General features: G+C 42.6%; 1 protein-coding gene across 2 annotated transcripts; it reads right to left on the bottom strand.

Moving 5' to 3' along the window:
* Window positions 1-54: 54 nt before the first annotated feature.
* On the bottom strand, window positions 55-17,119 carry LOC129815451 (vascular endothelial zinc finger 1-like). Of its 2 annotated transcripts, XM_055869300.1 has the most exons (6): window positions 17,013-17,119; window positions 6,765-7,519; window positions 5,312-5,381; window positions 4,744-4,906; window positions 3,161-3,196; window positions 55-2,557 (listed from the first exon to the last, which is right to left on the bottom strand). In XM_055869300.1, exons 1-6 carry the CDS (start codon window positions 17,043-17,045, stop codon window positions 2,205-2,207), a joined length of 1,410 nt encoding a protein of 469 aa, XP_055725275.1. In that variant the 5' UTR covers window positions 17,046-17,119; the 3' UTR covers window positions 55-2,204. The 2 variants fall into 2 exon arrangements, with proteins under 2 accessions (XP_055725275.1, XP_055725285.1); XM_055869310.1 differs by lacking the exon at window positions 3,161-3,196.
* Between the last annotated feature and the right edge of the window lie 1,735 nt (window positions 17,120-18,854).

The raw sequence follows: 18,854 nt of genomic DNA, 5'->3' as shown, positions 1-18,854 counted from the left end.
GTTAGCGTCCCACTGCAGGCTGACTAATCAGGAAATGGCACACAGCCACCCAACCATGTTTTAGTCATTTTATTTAGACATCCCAAATAGAAGGCAAATAAAACATTGCGCATGTTTACGTAATTTGACAAACATACATTAAAAAATTTAGGAATGTTTTACCTTTCTGCTAATCAGAAAGTCTTCATGTATACAAAATTACCGCTGTTAATGTTCTAATACAAAAGATTATCTTTCACATGTCTAGTATTTTAACTACCACATCTTCAGAACTAAAATTGTTTTGTACAAAGATATACATTCAACTGCCTTCACAGGTGTCCCAATAATTTCCAAATCATTTACTTTTTTTTGTTGAAAACGCTGAAACGTTCAATTCAAAATATTCACTGAGTTGCATCTCATAATTATATAAAATTTGGCAAGCAGAATAGGCAATTACAGTGCATCTACTCAATGCATAAGAAAACACTTATCATTGGACTTTCTTTGAAAAGACTCAGAGGGAAATACAACTCACATGCATGTTGTGTGTGTGTTCTTTCAGGACAGAGTATACTATACCTCACACAGCAAAAAACACTTGCAAAGGTGATATGGCATTCACCAAATAAAACTGTTAGAGAGAACATCCTTAGGTTTAGCTAAGTAAGAAGCCTTATCTAGTAATGGTAATCTATGGGTCTTAACAGCCATAATGTCAGAGATGTGCAGCCCAGGACATGCTGGCCTGACTTGCCTAAATCCTGGCCTTCCTTCGGCTGCAGCAACACTACAACATGATCTAGTAATTCATTATTTTCATACCCTTCTCAGAAATCATTAGTGTTTTGTTCTTCATACATCAGTCACCTCATCCATAAATCACCCTGACACAGGCGGAGACTGAAATGGATAATAAGATTATTAAAATGGACGGCTATGTTAACAAAAATAAGAGTTCTTGGATCCCTAGTCTTTGAAGGACTTATTTTTTCTTTTAACAAACAAAGATATATGGTGAGTTAAATATTACAAAGTAACATGGGAAAGACCAGGATTAAGTTAGACATGTATTCAATTACTGTAACCTCAAATAAAGTTGACTGGGCTACTCTCAGCGAGTTTCCTGAGCAAAAGGTCCAAACTTTTGGGGTCCTCAAAAACAAAATTATAAAAGGTTATAAAATATTTCTAACAAAACTAATCTCTCCCCAACATGATAATAATAGTTTAAGAAATAAACATTGGTGAACTTTAGGACCATTCCCTCAATGGCATTTGTAAGCCACTAGATGGCCCTGTTATTATGTAGGCTGGTTACCTAACACTCCAATTTGATCTTTGATAATACTGCTGTTTAGTTACACATGGGATATGCTTTCAGTGCAAGACTCGTTCCTTTCTCAGTTTGTATAAAACAATTTACATCAACCGATGACCAAATAAAAGAAACACACCTCTGCCATCCCTAATAAAGACAAAAATAACTATCCTAATTTTACATATTTAACAGTCAACAGGGACAATGTCCAGATATCCACTTCAACAAAATACAGAATAAATTGTTGACAGTGATAATACATTAACATGACAACTGTACAAGTTAGTCAATGTACCTCAAGAGCATACATCCAATTTTGAAAAACAAAGTTACACAAATGTGAAAAAAAGAATAACCTTCCGTCCAAATGGAAGTCTTTGTCCCTTTTGTTGAACTCATCTCCTAAAAACATTAAATACGGATTAACAGGCTATAGATAAAACATAAGAAACGCATTGTCTTTGCAAGATAACTTGTGGAACAATAAAACCAACAATTCATACTTATTGCATTAGTCCTTTTAAATGTTTAATTTTTTCTCCCATTGCAAAGGTATGGGTGTTTACGTGAGGCTTGAGAGTCCCTCCCTCTTGTTAATCCTACCGTGACTGGAATGTTGACATCACTGTTTAACATTATCCGACTCACTACATCTAGGTTTGACGTCCTTCAGATAATAGACAAAACCCTATCTAACTTCTACACAACTGTTCTGGTTCTCTCTTCTGTGATGTAACATTGGTTGGGGTGGAGCCATGTGAAAGGGTAGTTCTCTCCACTGCATGGCACAAGTAGGCTAAACGTTAATTTCCATGTCTGAGGGAAGGGCACAGGGTCAGGGGCCCGAGGGCTGGGGAAAGATGGTTCATTTTTCTCCTTTTCTCTCCATCTCGTTTTGTTTTTACCAGGGTGGGGACGAAGGCAGGACCTGGGACAGAAAAGACATACTCTCCATGGATCTCATGGCGATGTTGAGGGGCCCAGACATTGTCATGGACATGGGGGTGCTGATGGCCAGAGGGTGGGCGATATTCATGTGTGCCGTGGTAGGGATGTTGACCGAGGCGATGTTGACGGGCCCAGTGATGGTGACTGGGTGTTGGAGGCTGACGTTAACTGTATTGGTGGAAATGTTCATTTGTGCCGCTATTGTGACAGGGTTGTTGATGGAGTTGCCCCGGTTCATCGTGGTGGTGATGGGGGTGGAGGCTGTTACAGGTGTGGCTGAGGCAGAGTTGTGAATGTCATTACTATCTAGAGAACAGGGGATAGAGGATATAGTATTAAAGATGCTGTCCTTTCCCTCACTGCTAAACCAATCGAACAAATAGCTTTACACTAATAGTTATTGGTTATTCTCCGTCATTAAGCAGAGGGAGGAATGCTCTCCATACACTGCAAAAAAATTCTCAACTCAAATGTATGCAAAATAGTCCAGAGATAATTTTTGCAGTATATGCAGTCAGCATTCCTCTCCATCTTTACTGCTAATGCAGCACACTGACTGAACTATAATAACCTTTATATTAATAACCATTAACAATTTTAAATGCGGCAAATACATGCTCTTCTAAATCAAATACCGAAGCAGGTAATCACGTATAGGCAAAACATTAACTTGGTCATTCTAGCTGTGCAAAGTATAATAAAAATTAGAACAGAAATCTACAAGACAACATTTCCAGGGATGCAATGATGATGCAATGTTTGGAAACGAAGTGGCACACTGGCATAAGTTTACCAACAGCCTAACGTCTTGTATTTATCCTTGCCTTTTACTTGTGTGTGTGATGTGACTGTGTATTCTTGGGAGGAAGGGGTTAGGGTTAGATTCACACGATGCTATGTTATCATTACCTTTTCGTCCCCCTGAGGAGTTCCACTGCCAGTCCCCTATTCAGAAATACAGACACACAGGGGTTATAATGGACTGTCTGCAGGCCAGCCAAGGCTGCTCCGCTAGGACGCCTCTCAGTGCACTCTACAGGCCCCACTTCAGGTGGGTACACACTACCTGGCTTGCTAGTCCCCAGGGGGAGGAGGGAATGGGCCATACGCTTACGGTGGTGACAAACAATATCCTACTTGTAGTGTTCTCTGCGCTGTATGTGGCAGTGCTCATTCAGGTGGCAGCTAACGCAGAGTGAATACACAACACAGCAGTGAATCTTTCCTTTCAGTGGCCAGGGAAAGACCTTGTTGCATCTTCTGTCTATGTGTAACTGAAAGAGGAAACTTAGAAATGTTGATTAGGTGGCCTGAGCTAGGCTATACATTGTTATTGACTACACCTCTGAGCAGTGATCCATGTGTAATATGTTATGATGCAGTGTTCTCTGGATGGGAAGAGATGAACAGGGTTGTACATGTTCCACAGGAGAATCACAAAAACACGTTGGCTAACGGCCTGAATCACCACAACTCCAATACAGCACTTTCACAAATGGAAATTCACAGATGAATAAACAAAACAGGAAATACAGACAGTAATAGCACGAGGGCTGAGGAAGAAGCCAGTTATTGGGCTGAACTTGACCGCCATGTTATGTATTATACATTTATAGTATATTTAAACGGTTACAGTGCCAGTGATTTTTCTGAATTATTTACTGAGCAGTAATACAAAGTAAGAGTCAATACCACCAAATATATATCAATAACACTAATGAGAAAGACTAATGGAAGAGCAATACTCTGAGAAAAACCCTGCCCTCCCTCTTCTAATTATCTTGCAAGCTGCACAAATCAATTGAGTGGAGGAGCTGTAAGTTTGCTGTGGTTGGATCAGATATCATTGTCTATGTTCCACTTCCCTCTGCTCCAATACGAGCCAATTGCTGAAAGCGCTTTAAATTTAGAACATATTTCTGCCACAGGCCATTCACTTCTGTCAACGAGAATGCATGTCTTCAGATTACATACCTCAAGCAGAAGACCCACAAAAAACAGCACAGCATATACATCTCTCCACTCAGACAAACATCCAATTCATGTTTAAAAACAGAATGGTACTCAAGGGAATTGGGGCAAAATGTAACCAGCGAAGAAGACATGGTAATGTCCATCATGGACAATGTACAGTGGGACTTTCCATGTCCTGTAGTGCTGAAACCTGCCTAAGGATGAAGTCAGCACCAATCAATCAGATGATATTTTCACTGTCATGTGAGGTTTGCCCAGACACTGGCCTTTGGCACACTGTCTTGGTATGGAGTAAAAGACAACTTCTATAAAAATGTCAGTTATGGATTGAGGAATGTGAATGTTCAAAGTGTGTACAAAATAATTAAGTAAAATAACTTTTGAAGCCCTTTTAAGTAGTCATTTTAAAACAGTATCTCACCTTTTTATTTTATTTATTAGGAATATAAAACCTGAAAGGATTTTATTTGAGTTGGGAGGAGGGCAGTGGTTGGTGAGATAGGACTGTCGTGACATACCTTTGTTACAGGAGTTAAAGTTGGTCTGGCCGTGTGTCTTTAGATGGCTGGTGATGTAGGCTGCGCTCAGCATCTTGCCGCAGATGTTGCAGGTGACCTTCCCTTCATGTCGGATCATGTGGGAGCGCAGTCTGTCTTTGGTGGCGAAGGCAGAAGTACAGGCCTGGGAGAGGACAGGAGGACAGGACAGGGTCAGAAGGTCAGGCCAGAGGCACAATACTATTCATAGGGCCACACAACTTCATGCTCCAGCTCGGTGCAGCCTGGATGGAACATGTCCAACTTTAAAGGCTTATAGATAGTCATAAATCTCTACTGGGGGCACAGGGCATACTGCAGTGTGGTGTTGTGGACAGACTGCCATTACAACACTATGAGTAATGGGCTCATTTTAAAGACACTAGTCTAGCATAGGAAACTAACAATTACTGTCCGTGCCGACAGAAAGGAAAGTGCAAAGTGGGAGAATTGATGCTAGACGACAGACATGCAGCTCAAGTTGTCAATAACGAACTGCTGACAAGTGGCCCTAATGAGGCCACACAGTACAGTTCTAGCTCTCTCTTACCGTTACTTGGCATTTGAATGGTCTTTCTGAGGAGTGGACATGCTTCACATGGCAGCTCAGGTGGTCTGGCCTGGAGGAGAGAAGATAAGAAAAGTTACAATTTTGCTGTAGAATATTAATGGACACACAACACACACTGTACTTTTGACCTTTTCCAGTGAGACTCAAATGTTCACTCAGCCCACTCATCGCAGCACCCAGAAGTACCATTAGTTAGTTTGATTGAAAACCTGGACTACAGCAGACAGGCTGGGAGCTAAATCATTTCATCACCGATGATGGTGTGGAGAACTAACACAGGCAGCTAGGCCAAAGCAAAACACTCACACTGGCAGTGGTTTTGTTACAAAGGAGAGGAGTCAATTAGAATATTTTCAGGAGTGCTGTGAACCGGAATGGCTGTTCTCCTCTTGTTTCACTGTTAACTGAGGAGGACAGCAGCTTCCAGACAGACAGAGTGCCTGCAGAACTGCCAGTGACTCAGAGTTGCGTTATTCTGCCAGCCGGCCTCTCACTTTTCAGTGTCCCGATAAACCTCTGCGTCACTGTGTTGGAACCAAGCCGGGCTCTGCCCTTAACTGCCGAGCTCTGAGATTATAGTTTGGACAGAGAGCATAATGTTTACATCAGTTTGAGACGCTGGAATATTCACTCACACCAAACTGCTGCTGTTATTTGAACAACTAACAAACTGTAAGAGCTCTTTGCTTCTTGGGTTTTCAATGGTTATTTGTAATTTTGCCATTACTCATGCCAATGAATTGCACATATGACTAATGATGCATAACTGGAAGTAGTGAGTGGATGTTGCTGTAAATGTTGAAAGAGGCCATCTTACAAGGCCACTGTTGGCTTTGCTTGGAAAGACAGGAATGCTCAGTCATTCCAGGTGGCTCAGACTTAAAACAAACGGGGCCCTGTAAGCAGCAACACTGGAGCAGAGTGGGAAAACTAGGTGCGAGTTAAAAGAAATCCCAGGCTGCTGCCTCCCAGGCCTGTTTTAATGGCATTCCCTGGGGAAGGGGAAGTGGTGACAAGCTGGCGGGAACCACAGCCTCCCCCAGCCTTACTCCTCTCCTTTGCCTGTCCTCGCAAGAGGGAACTCTCTGGGACACTGAAGTTGAACTGCTCTCTAAAAGCGCAACTGTTTAAACATGCTGGGGACCACAAAGGCACTGAGTCAAGATTATTCAACGCTCCTATAAATCCGTGAGCCTGAGGGCAGCTGCCAATGGGACATGTTGAATGTCACATTAAACAACAGATGGTCATACACTCCATCTCAGTGCTCGTCTAACACCACATAGAAATTGTATACTAATAGCCATGTACTAACAGGATCAAAATTGGTTGATGTTTGAGTTCAAATGAGTTTGTAATAAATAGCAAGCACTTTTATTTGAAATATAAAACAGCTAGCCAGGGTTAGTGAAAGTACATGGCTGGAACCTACCTGGAGAAGCCTTTCCCACACACGGAGCAGACGTATGGCTTGTGGACTCCACCGTCGTGAGAGCGCACATGGTATGTCATGCGGTCCTTCCTCTTGAAGCGCTGTTGGCAGATGGGGCACTGGAAGGGCTTCTCGTCCGAATGGGACAGCTTGTGACGGTTCAGGTGGTAGACGTCTCGGAAGGCCTTGCCACACATCTCACAACCATGGTTCTTCTTCACAGGCTTGGCAGGCTTCTTGGGCTGGCACTGCTGCGGCATGTTGGTCATAGAGGCTGGAGACATGATGCTGGAGGCTGAGGACACGGAGGTGGTGGCCGTGGTGAGGATGCCTGCGATGGTGGAGATGTAGGAGGGCTGCCCACTGTTCTCCCTGGGCAGGCTGGAGATGAAGGGCACCATGGTGGGGGCCGTCTGGGCCGTCTTCTTGGGCCGCGACACCATCTTGATGCCCGTGTGGCAGGCCTCGTGGCGCCGCAGGTGGTAGCTGTCACGGAAGGCCTTGTTGCAGTAGCCGCAGATGAAGGGTGTCTTGCTCTTGTGCTCCTTCTTCACCACGGGCATGGGTCCCCTGCCGCCACCTGCCCCGCTGGCCACGTTGTCTTTGAGGAGCTCTGCGGCGCTGGCGGGGGGTTTCTGGTCCAGGGGGATGGGCATCACAGGCTTCTGGTCCACTGGCTCATTCCCAGAGTTGAGCAGCGGCAGCAGGCTGTTCTGGGCCACCTGATGCTGGTGGTGGAGGGCTTCATTGGCCTGCTGTAGAGACACAGCAAGTTTAAACACTGGTCAACGACATACAGTACATTCGGAAAGTAGTCAGACCCCTTGACTTGTTCCACATTTTGTTACATTACAACCTTACTCTAAAATGTATTATATTGTCCCCCCTCATCAATCTACACACAATACACGATGACAGAGCAAAAACAGGTTGAGAAATGTTGAAAATGTATTAAAAATAAAACTGAAATATTACTTTTACATAAGTACCCTTTACTAAATACTTTGTTGAAGCACCTTTGGCAGCGATTACAGCATTGAGTCTTCTCGAGTATGACACTACAATCTTGGCACACCTGTATTTGGGGAGTTAATCCCATTCTTCTCTGCAGATCCTCTCAAGCTCTGTCAGGTTGAATGAGGAGCGTCGCTGCACAGCTATTTTCAGGTCTCTCCAGAGATGTTTGATCGAGTTCAAGTCCGGGCTCTGGCTGGGCCACTCAATGACATTCAGAGACTTGTCCCGAAGCCACTCCTGCGCTGTATTGACTGTGTGCTTTGGGCTGTTGGAAGGGGAACCTTCGCCCCACTCCGAGGTCCTTAGCACTCCGAAGCAGGTTTTCGTCAAGGATCTCTTTGTACTTTGCTCCATTAATCTTTCCCTCAATCCTGACCCTGCCGCTGAAAAACTTCCAAAGCATGATGCTACCACCAGGTTTCCTCCAGACGTGACGCTTGGCTTTCAGGCCAAAGAGTTCAATCTTGGTTTCATCAAACCAGAGAATATTGTTTGTCATGGTCTAAGAGTCCTTTAGGTGCCTTTTGTCAAACTCCAAGCGGGCTGTCATGTGCCTTTTACTGAGTGGCTTACGTCTGGCCACTACCATAAAGGCCTGATTGATGGAGTGCTGCAGAGATGGTTGTCCTTCGGGAAGGTTCTTCCATCTCCACAGAGGAACTCTCAGAGCGACCATCAGCTTCTTGGTTACCTCCCTGACCAAGGCCCTTCTCCTCCGATTGCTCAGTTTGGCCGGGCGGCCAGCTCTAGGAAGAGTCTTGGTGGTTCCAAACATCTTCCATTTAAGAATGATGGAGGCCACTGTGTTCTTGGCTGCAGGCTACAGACATTTTTTGGTACCTTTCCCCAGATCGATGTTTCGACACAATCTTTTCTCTGCGCTCTTCAGACAATTCCCTTGATTGGGCTGGGTTTTTGCGCTGACATGCACTGTCAACTGTGCGACAGGTAGCCTAGTGGTTGGAGCACTGGGCCAGTAAACCGAAGGCTTGCTAGATCGAATCCCCGAGCTGACAAGGTATAAATCTGTCGTTCTGCCCCTGAACAAGGCAGTTAACCCACTGTTCCTAGGCCGTCATTTTAAGAGTAGAACTACAGGTTGAAACTACCATGAGCCTTCCTCGCTCTGCCTGCTACAGGCTTGTTATAAGAGAGCACACTGAAAGGTCAGGTTTTGTTTGTGTTACTCAACACAGCCAAATGTACCTCACATCCTTGTAGCTCTGCCTTTCTCCTTTATGTAACCCGGCACTTTTTGGAGATTAGCCTATGTCTTGACATTCCTCCTTTATATAACCGCTCTTGCAGTGAGAAAATAGTTTGGGAGGAAATTAATTTAGCATTAGGCTCTTTGTGTTGTTTTACTGGCTCACACAGCCTACTGGGAATAGCCTAATCTGGGAGCCATTCACATGCAACAACTAGGCCTATTGAGAACAGCTTAATCTCACTGCCATTCACAGGCCACATTTTAAAATGCTCCGGTGCTGCTAGGAAGGCTTTGCTTTGATGACTTGTCTGCCTCAGCCTTAAGCATGAAACACACAGAGAATCTCACTGCCGATAGACTGCCGATGGTTACTTATCACAGTGGGAGGCCGTTCCTTCTCTTGACAAAACAAATGTGATATCTACTGCGTGCGGATCAGGTAGCGACGAACCTACCGATTCTACTTGCAGAATCGCAATGCTAATCAGTGCACGTCCGTACATCCACAAATGAGCCAGTCACACTTCACATGCAATGTAGACTATGGGATGGTAACTAACTAAGTGCAACAACATCAAATACTTCCTCCAAGCTAGCTAACCACTGTAGCTAGCTAGTACTGACATTATAATTAAATCACAATGGATTGGATTAGCTAGTTTCCATGAAGCTGCTGCCTGTGTTAGCTTCCGAGTTAGCTAGCTAAGGACACTGCACTATGTTGTGCTAGTTAGCGAAGATGCTAAAGTTAGATAGCTAGCTAAACCATTGATTTTGGGCGGGCACTGGCAGTATGGGATTATGGAGTGAATTAAATAGTTTCTTAATTTTGCAAGGTAGTTATCTAGTTGTGACCTTCCGGCTAGTATCAACAATGGCTTTCGACAAAATAGCAACATCAGCGCAAATAGCTTGGACTCTAGACCATAAGCAATGCGCAGGGATATGCATTGCCAAACAACGCTACTACCACTTTCTGGTTTGGAGTATTTTAACAAGGCTGACGAGTTCCAAGGTCTTTGCGGTATGAACATCAAATGTGAAATAAAAACATTTAAAAAACTGCTGACACTGGTCAGATGTGCTAAGTACTATACTGGCAGGCAAACGTTCGACAATCGTAGCGTTGTATCTGAGCTTTTAGCCTTGGGCCTAGTAGTTACATGTGTTTACACAACACATGGAGATTTAACACTGGCTCTGTGCGGTGCCCTTTCTTAAGTGATTTCACAGCTCTTCCACTGAATTGACGCTGCAAAGAGTTGGAGTGAAAGCATGGCTGCATGCCGGTGTGATTGCGAGGCGAAAGCCACTGCGTCTGAAGCCACACCGAAATAGACAGGGAGTCATTCTGGGCGCATGCGTGGCAGAGTAGACCACGGGGACCAGAACAGAGCAGTGAGCAGACTGAAAGTATATCAGCGGGGGTTCTAGCCAGCACTTCCGCCCCTCTGCTGAATGACTAATGACATGCGAGAGAGACAGCCGAACAACACAACAAAGACAACCGGAGGAAATGTACTGGAAGATCTGAAAACATTCAGCCAGATAATCATCACAATAAACCTTTAGTCTAAAACCACACTGACTGGGAAAATCACTTGCTAAAACCCCATTGCAAGAAGTTGCTAGGCTCTATTGACTTCCAAGTCCCATATAAAGAATAATCTTTGTGCCAAGCCACAAGTATTGACGTTTGGGGCATCTATTTGACGAATCACGCAAAAAATGAAGGGTCAATGACTGTGGGTGTTTTACAGGGACAAAAATAGGCCCTGGCTGTGTCATTAGTGAGGAGGCACACAAACAGCCTGCTGCTGCTGAGGAATCTAAATCTGCTATATGAAAAATGATCCCGTCATGGTGGTGCTCATTCGTCATGTGTGCAAAAGTAGTCTGCCAAAATAGAGACAGGCTGGGAAGAATCCAGCTTAGTGCCCCCAGCAGCAGCCTGTGCATGAGTTTAGCTAAACCAAACAAGGTGCTCCCCTGGTTAGCTAGTAGCACAACATTACAATGGACTTCATTCCAAATGTGTCCCTAAAACATGAACAAAAAAACAAAAGAATTAACAATAAAGCAGTGGTGTAAAGTACTTAAGTAAAAATACTTTAAAGTACTACTTACGTCGTTTTTTGCAGTATCTGTACTTCACTATTTCGGACAAATTTTACTTTACTACATTCCTAAAGAAAATTATGTACTTTTTACATTTTCCCTGACACCCAAAAGTACTCATTACATTTTGAATGCTTAGTAAGACAAAATGATCTAATTCACACACGTATCAAAAGAACATCCCTGATCATTCCTTCAGCCTCTTATCTGGTGGACTCACTAAACACATGCTTTGTTTGTAAATTAAGTCTGAGTTTTGGAGCGTGCCCATGGCTATCCATAAATGTTTTTAAAAAGTACCAAAAATTTGCCATCTGGTTTGCTTAATATTGAAAGGATTTATACTTTTTACTTTTGATACTTAAGTATATTTGAGCAATTACATTTACTTTTGATACTTCAGTATATTTAAAACCAAATACTTTTTGACTTTTACTCAAGTAGTATTTAACTAGGGGACTTTCACTTGAACAAATTACTATTTTTAGGTTGAGTATACTTTTCCCCCACCACTGCAGAAATGTGTGCATTAGATACAGTCCACCCACTCTCTTCCTCAGCAGTGTGACTGCGTGGGCTCTGGGGCTGTGCAGGTTAAGCCCCATCTCCGTAGCCACACGTCAGGAAACAGAGGAGAGCCACAGGATGCCTCCATGTCTAACCGCAGTGGTGAATCTATGCCATATTACACTAAGTGAAACTTGCCATCCACATAAAGAACCAGATTCAGCCACCACCCAAAGCAGCCCAATTAGAGGAGCTGGCAGAGAGGGGAGCAGCCTTAATGTGCTGTTGCTAAATCAGTCAGTTTCAGTTTAAAGAGTACATGGTTGTGCTGCACAGCAGACAGAGCAGAGGTCCCCCGCTGTGGGAGAAGGTTAGTGACGTCAAAGCGGGAAGCTACCCGACTGACATTAAAAAATAAATCACGCAGCGCTGGAATATGTTGTCTGCTTGTCTGCTCCTTGGCTTCAGCGCAGACTAAACAGTCCTCTAGATCAGGGATTAGCACTACACTTCAGGGAAGCACAGACACCACACCAGACAGACAGGGATGTTTAGGAAAAGGATGTGACTGGGGATCCTCCGAATGTGGCAGCACGGTGTCTGCTTACAGACCCACAATGTCCTGGAAAAAATGTATAACGTTTATCATAATTTAACATGTTTATCTAGCTAAATATACTAGGTTATTATGAGAAATATGACACTCAGGTGATCTATCATTAAATTATGCAGAACATAGGTCAATGTATTCTCATCTAGCATCTAGCAGTTCAAACAGTCATGTGATGGTAGCCAGTGTGACGTCTGCAGAGCTGATAGGCCTGGCTGGGTGGATTTAACATCCCGCTCTAGAACATAAATCGGCAGAATGGCACTAGGGCTGCTGTGCACAAAGAGAGCCAAGCATGCCTGTTAAGGGTCATTATTGCTGTTCATTGGAGCTTCTTAAATTGGGGAGGAGGACCCCACAAATAGTGACCGTTATATTTAGTAGGTCTGGGAATTGCCAGGGACCTCGCGATACGATATTGTCACAATACTTAGGTGCCAATATGATTATGTATAGCAATTCTCGCTATCACAATTCAATTACTGACATTTAATTGCAAATTGATGTTCCAAACATATTGCTTATGCTATGTCTGCTGCAGAGAGAAGAGAAAGCATGAGAATATAAGTTGATCAGTCAATTAAATAAAAGTGTTGAAAACATGTTGGCTCACTATTTAAAAGGAAGATAGAGAATAAGCTTTGGGATGAAATATAACGTATTTTGGTGCCAACTTTTGTATTTATGAATTATTTTGCAAAAAAAATCAATCAACCCCCCCATCACTAACATGTAGGCTAGCCGACAACTTGATTGTCATTCATCAGCTTCAGAGCCCAGCTTGGGGGCTACTCAAATATCTTGACATCCGGAGAGAAAAAACTGTATCCAGTAAAAACTGCTGCCAGGTCCTACAAAAATGTACATTCATATTGGTCAGGTCACACTGACCATTTCCATCTGAGACCAAAGGCAGGCATAATAGAGTAGGATGGAGAGGAAAAGTCTTCTCATCTGGGTCTTTCTGATGTGAACACTTTATTGAGTTAATAGAAACATGGCCATTTCATCAGATGAAAAATAACTGGAAACAAACACACACACATCCTCACATTGACCAACTGAAATGAAGAGGGACGCTGCAATTAAGACAACTGCGTTCTCTTCCGCAAGTACGAAAGGGAAAGGTCAAATACCTGACCCTTCCCTTTCACGTTCAGCCATCCATCGATCCACCCACCACGGCCAGCCGAGAGGGAGGTTGGAAGAGGGGGAGGAGAAAATAAAAATAAATCCCACATTCTCCTCCTTATTTCATCTGCCCCATTGTGAAAGACAAATCCAGCCAGTGATGCACTCAGTGCTCAACAAGAGGTCTTTGTAAGCACATCTTCACCCATTTGGCGCCTCTATTCATGGGCCAGGGTCTGCATTTCTACACACACACACCTCAGCCCAGACGCGCTCTCAGACCCAGGAACTCAGGGAGAACGCCACCGCACCCTCCCGCCCCTATTGTCTGCGCACCTGCTCACACTCACAACCATCCGGGATTAGTCATCAATATCATGATTTTCTAGCCCCCTCTCGGTCTGTCTGAACAGGACCTACTGGCCCAGGGGGGGGGGGGGGGGGGGCTGTACACTGCAGACAGCAGCAGTCACAGCCACTGCTGCTGCAGACAACCTGGCCCCAAGAAAGACGTGCAGGGCCTGCAGCGCATTCACGCTGCTCTGACCATTTTGATACAAATGTACTCTGAAGGCTGGGGTCACTCCAACGCAAATAACATCAAAATGGAAGGCAGGGAGAATAAGCAACACTGAAAAGACACTAACAACACTACTGATCAGTGACTGGCTTAGACTTTATTATGTAGCAAACAGTGATTCCTTTAATGGTTTATTGACTATTTGCTGTAAGAACAATTACATGTGAAATAGGAAATAACATTTTGAAAGTCTTTGTAGCATGGTTGTTCATTTCCTATGCAACTTTTAGAAAAATAAACAATTTGTACCCATCTGAAGAACATTGATGAATAACCTTAAATCCAATACAAATGTATTGCCTTGCCACTGTTTTCAATGTCAGTTTAGCTAACAAGTCTGTCCTAAAAACAGAAATGAACATCTTTATTTTTGGAACACTACATCCCTGCCTGGAGTTTTTCCCAGTAAGCTATCGCTGCTCAGGCAGTTCCAACATTCTACTGTGGGATAAGCTATAGGCATAACTGGAGGTATTTTACAGCTCTGGTACTTGCAGGATGTAGGTGGAGCAATAAAAAGACCCTAGACGTAGGCTAAACTAGATGAAATTAATACTTGTGGTAGCCTATTCAAGCATCCTCCAGGGACAGATTGAGTCATATAGGAGAGGTTGTTGTGGCCATTCTCATTATCATGCTACCCTGCTGCCAACATCCTTGGGATCAATGAGTGAGTTAGGGCTCCAGAGGAGAGAGGCGTTTAGCGTGAGTCATACGGACGCAGAAGCCAGCGTCACACAGCCTTTCTGTCAGGAACAAGGCATCCAGTGACAGACGCACCTCTTATTATGCGCTGTTGCAGATGAGTAATGAAGGATTATGTGTACTTTAGCTCTCTCAGAGAGCACAATAGCCTTTGTCAAGCACCACTTTTTTTCATAAAAGGGGAATCAAAGTGAAAGTATTTCCCCCCCCTCTGCTCTTGAGTAGTGACAAGTGGTTGATCCCTCTGGCCCTGAGCTTCAACCGTTTGATTAAACAGTGGTTCATAGTCTGATGAGATGGGCTAAAAGAAATCTACACTGAGACAACAAAATAGTTCTCCTCCATAGGGGTGAAAGAATCTGATAGGATCAACGAATCATCAAGACAACTAAGATAATAATACTGTTAGGCTAAATAGACAGTATTTTGGTTTCCTGCACTGTCCGCAAGATGAGGGAAAAAATCCTTTAAAATCTCACTGAAAGTGAAAATGAGTCACATGAAATGACACAATGATTCATGGCAACTAGCAGTTGCATGGGAGAATTCAGCAAGAGGGCTGCATTTAACATCAACTTTCACCCCATTTGCCACTTACTAACATCTACCGATCAATGAGGGACTGTTCACATTAGCATCATCACATCACACAACACCATACTACCCTCAGTAAAATTGCTGCACCGTGCTCAGGATTTGGAGACTGACTGCCACTTAGCCTCAACTTGGCCCTGCACACAGGCTCTAGGCCCACTCCAATTAGCCAGCAACAGCTGCACATTTCCAATACTTTGGGAATAGAACAGAGTTAGCTGCACCAGGGACAATTACAGCAATCACTTCAAAGCAGAAAGCAAGGCTAAAAAGGGCTTGCCCGTAGAATAAGAATTTTAAACACTCAAACAATCTGAGCTCCCATTCAAAAAATAATCTATTTTTCAAGATGGAGCCATGTACCACGGGGGGGGGGGGGGGCTGCTCCGATTTCAGACTGTTAAACTGATCCAGTCCTGCTGGGGGCCTAGGCATACTTTTACGAGTGAGGTCAACTCCATGGAATGTTTATAATATAATGTATAAAACGTGTGTAATACTAATATTATGACGAGGACTATTTCAATTCAGGTGTGAACCAGGTTGCCCAATTGAACACAACCATCATTATTTGAATTGCAACATTGTAGGCCCAGCTCTGAGTAGGCCAAACGGATTGAATAGTTTTGTGGTTGTGGAACTTGACACAAAAAGGACTAGCTATGATGACAATTTATTCCAACAGTCCTCAAGGATCCAAATCAGATAAAATACAAGAAGCCAGCTAACGGATAAAATCTTAGCTGCATGAGGTTACCTTGGCCTTAATTTGTTGAAAAACAAACACAATAATCATTCCACTACAACTGTAGGCTAGACCTTTGTTTACCTGCTTGAAAAAACGATTTATCGCTATTATTAAATGGCCGGCCCAATAGGCTAGCATAAATGTGTCCAATTTTATAAACCAAATATGATACGTTGGTGCAGTGATGCTGTAATGCAAATCTGGAAAGAAACTTAGCTTGAATGCAACCCAAAGACAAAAATAGTAACGTTAACTTAGCTATAACCAGCTGGCCATGTTGCATAATATAATGGTTAGTTAGCTAAAACTGAGATAGTTAAATGGATTGAAATATCCTTTTCGCAAACTGAAATAAATCCCTGTTTATATTTTGTGTGCAAATTTAATTCCTTCCTTACTCGCGGTCATATAATATTAGCTAGTAGGTTTAACTTAGCTGGCTATTTTGAATCATTGAGTGGGAAGGAAAAACTTAAACGCTGACTGGCGAAAAAGCAACGAAGTAAACGTCAATCGGGAAAGTATTTCTCGCTTTCTAGTGAACCGAGATCCGATTATTTTAGGAAACTACCTAACTGGCTAGCCATTGTTTATAAAGTAAAGTTATACCGTCAGACAGTAAGAAAAAAACGGATCAACGGTTCCGGGCAAATAAAAATAAAAAACAAGGCTGGCTGTGGCGTTCTTGGAGCTTGCGAATGATCGATCTATGAATAACGTTTGCTGGCTTTGATCTAACAAGCTAACCTACATAACATAAACAAAGCTTTACGTTAGTTAGATAACTAAGCCAACTAATTTGTGTTTTTTTCCATCACCATAGTAACACAGAAAAAGAGAGAAAATAAAATGTTTCCAAACGTCATGCCCAACCTCTCAGCTGGAAGCCTGGATTGATGTACCATTGTTTTGCTTGGATAGCTTTACTTAAAATTATACCTTTGAAAAACGTCAGACTGTGAATGTCTTTAGTTTCCTACAGTTATTCCATCAATGACCTTACTTTTCGGGTATCAAAGTTCACTTACCTGAAATAGAAATGTACTCCAGCTCGGTTCCATTGCAACACCTAAACAAATCTGCAGGAAACCTACAAGAAACCTACAACAAAGCAGCCAAACATGGCAGCTGCTACAACTTCCTGTAACCCTTGGACTGTTCCACTTTGAAAGCATTTTAGGGCGGCAATAATTGAGTTTTCATAAGAAAGTATATCACTTATTTTCAGCACAACAAAGGTTTCAAATATCATTAATTTACATAACCTAAATATCCAACTTATATTAAGTAGAATATGAAATTGGGTGTTAATATTTCTGGTGTAGGCTACTAAATGTATCAAACACCCCTATGTCTGTGTTTCCCTGATTCTGCAGGGGGCATTCAATAAACAGCAAAGGTAATCCATGGCTCCGCAGATGGCATCATGTAGGAATACTGGGGAGCTGTTCTTCATAAATGTTGACTGATCGTTGAGGAACATTTTGACCTCTGAATCGCATTACCTTACACATAATACAAGCACCATGGTAATACTTTTTGCTTAAACTCGTAATTTCCGTGGAAAAACTACAATAGATAGCCCCAAGGTTCGCCAAAGTACGTCGTATGGTCTAATACAATACGTAATGGGAGAACTACGCCCTCTAGGGGTCTCGGCGCTTGAAGTACTAGTTTATCTCTAGGCTATTTAAAGCGTTTCGTTTCCTAATTAGGACAATCTTGTTCTCATTTGTTAGCGGATAGTCTACAGTTATACAACAGTCTATATAGGCACTTAAATATTTTGTTTTTCCCATTCACCCACTGAATGGCACACATACAATTCATGTCTAAATTGTCTCCAGGCTTAAACATCCTTAATTAATCTGTCAACAAGTGTATATATATATATATATATATATATATAACTTGTTAAATCCTATTCAATCAGTGATGTGCAGGTTCTATTATTTTCAAGGTACCTTTATTTACACTGAGTGTACAAAACATAAGGAACACCTGCTCTTTCCATGACAGACTGACCGGGTTAATAATTTATTTTTTAAATGTAACCTTTTATTTAACTAGGCAAGTCAGTTAAGATCAAATTCTTATTTACAATGACGGCCTACACCAGCCAAACCCAGACGACGCTGGGGCAATTGTGTGCTGCCCTTTGGGATTCTCAATCACGGCCAGATGTGATACACCCTGGATTCAAACCAGGGACTGTAGTGACGCCTCTTGCACTGAGATGCAGTGCCTTAGACCGCTGCGCCACTCGGGAGCCAAATCCACATGAAAGATGCTTTCACGTGGATTCCCCTGATCAGTCTGTCTGTAATGGAAAAAACAGGTGTTCCTTATTTTTTGTACACTCAGTGTAAATAAAGGTTCATTGATTAAAAATAATAGAACCTGCACATCACTTATAACCAGTGGTGGAAAAAGTGCTCAATTGTCATACTTTAATAAAAGTAAAGATACCTTAATAGAAAATGACTCAAGTAAAAGTCACCCAGTAAAATACTACTTGAGTAAAAGTCTAAAAATATTTGGTTTTAAATATACTTAAGTATCAAAAGTAAAAGTATAAATAATTTCTTATTGCTTATATCAAGACAACCAGATGGCACAGTTTTCTTGTTTTTTCCCCATTTATGTATAGCCAAGGGCACACTCCAAAACTCAGATGTTATTTACAAATAAAGAATTAGTGAGTCCGCCAGATCAGAGGCATTGTGGATGACCAGGGATGTTCTCTTGATAAGTCTATGAATTGAACTATGTCCCTGTGCTGCTAAGAATTCAAAATGTAATGAGTACTTTTGGGTGTCAGGGAAAATGTATGGAGTAAAAAGTACATCATTTTCTTTAGGAATGTAGTG

Source organism: Salvelinus fontinalis, chromosome 2, assembly GCF_029448725.1.
Source record: "Salvelinus fontinalis isolate EN_2023a chromosome 2, ASM2944872v1, whole genome shotgun sequence".
Classification (NCBI taxonomy): Eukaryota; Metazoa; Chordata; class Actinopteri; order Salmoniformes; family Salmonidae; genus Salvelinus; species Salvelinus fontinalis.
This window is presented reverse-complemented; position numbering and strand designations above follow the sequence as displayed.

Coding starts and splice junctions, on each gene's coding strand:
- LOC129815451 (XM_055869300.1), bottom strand. CDS start 17,045: ATGGAACCGAGCTGGAGTACATTTCTATTTCAG. Junction 7,520..17,012: donor GGAGTACATTTCTATTTCAG/GTAAGTGAACTT, acceptor GTGTCTCTACAG/CAGGCCAATGAAGCCCTCCA. Junction 4,907..5,311: donor CATTCAAATGCCAAGTAACG/GTAAGAGAGAGC, acceptor GTCCTCTCCCAG/GCCTGTACTTCTGCCTTCGC.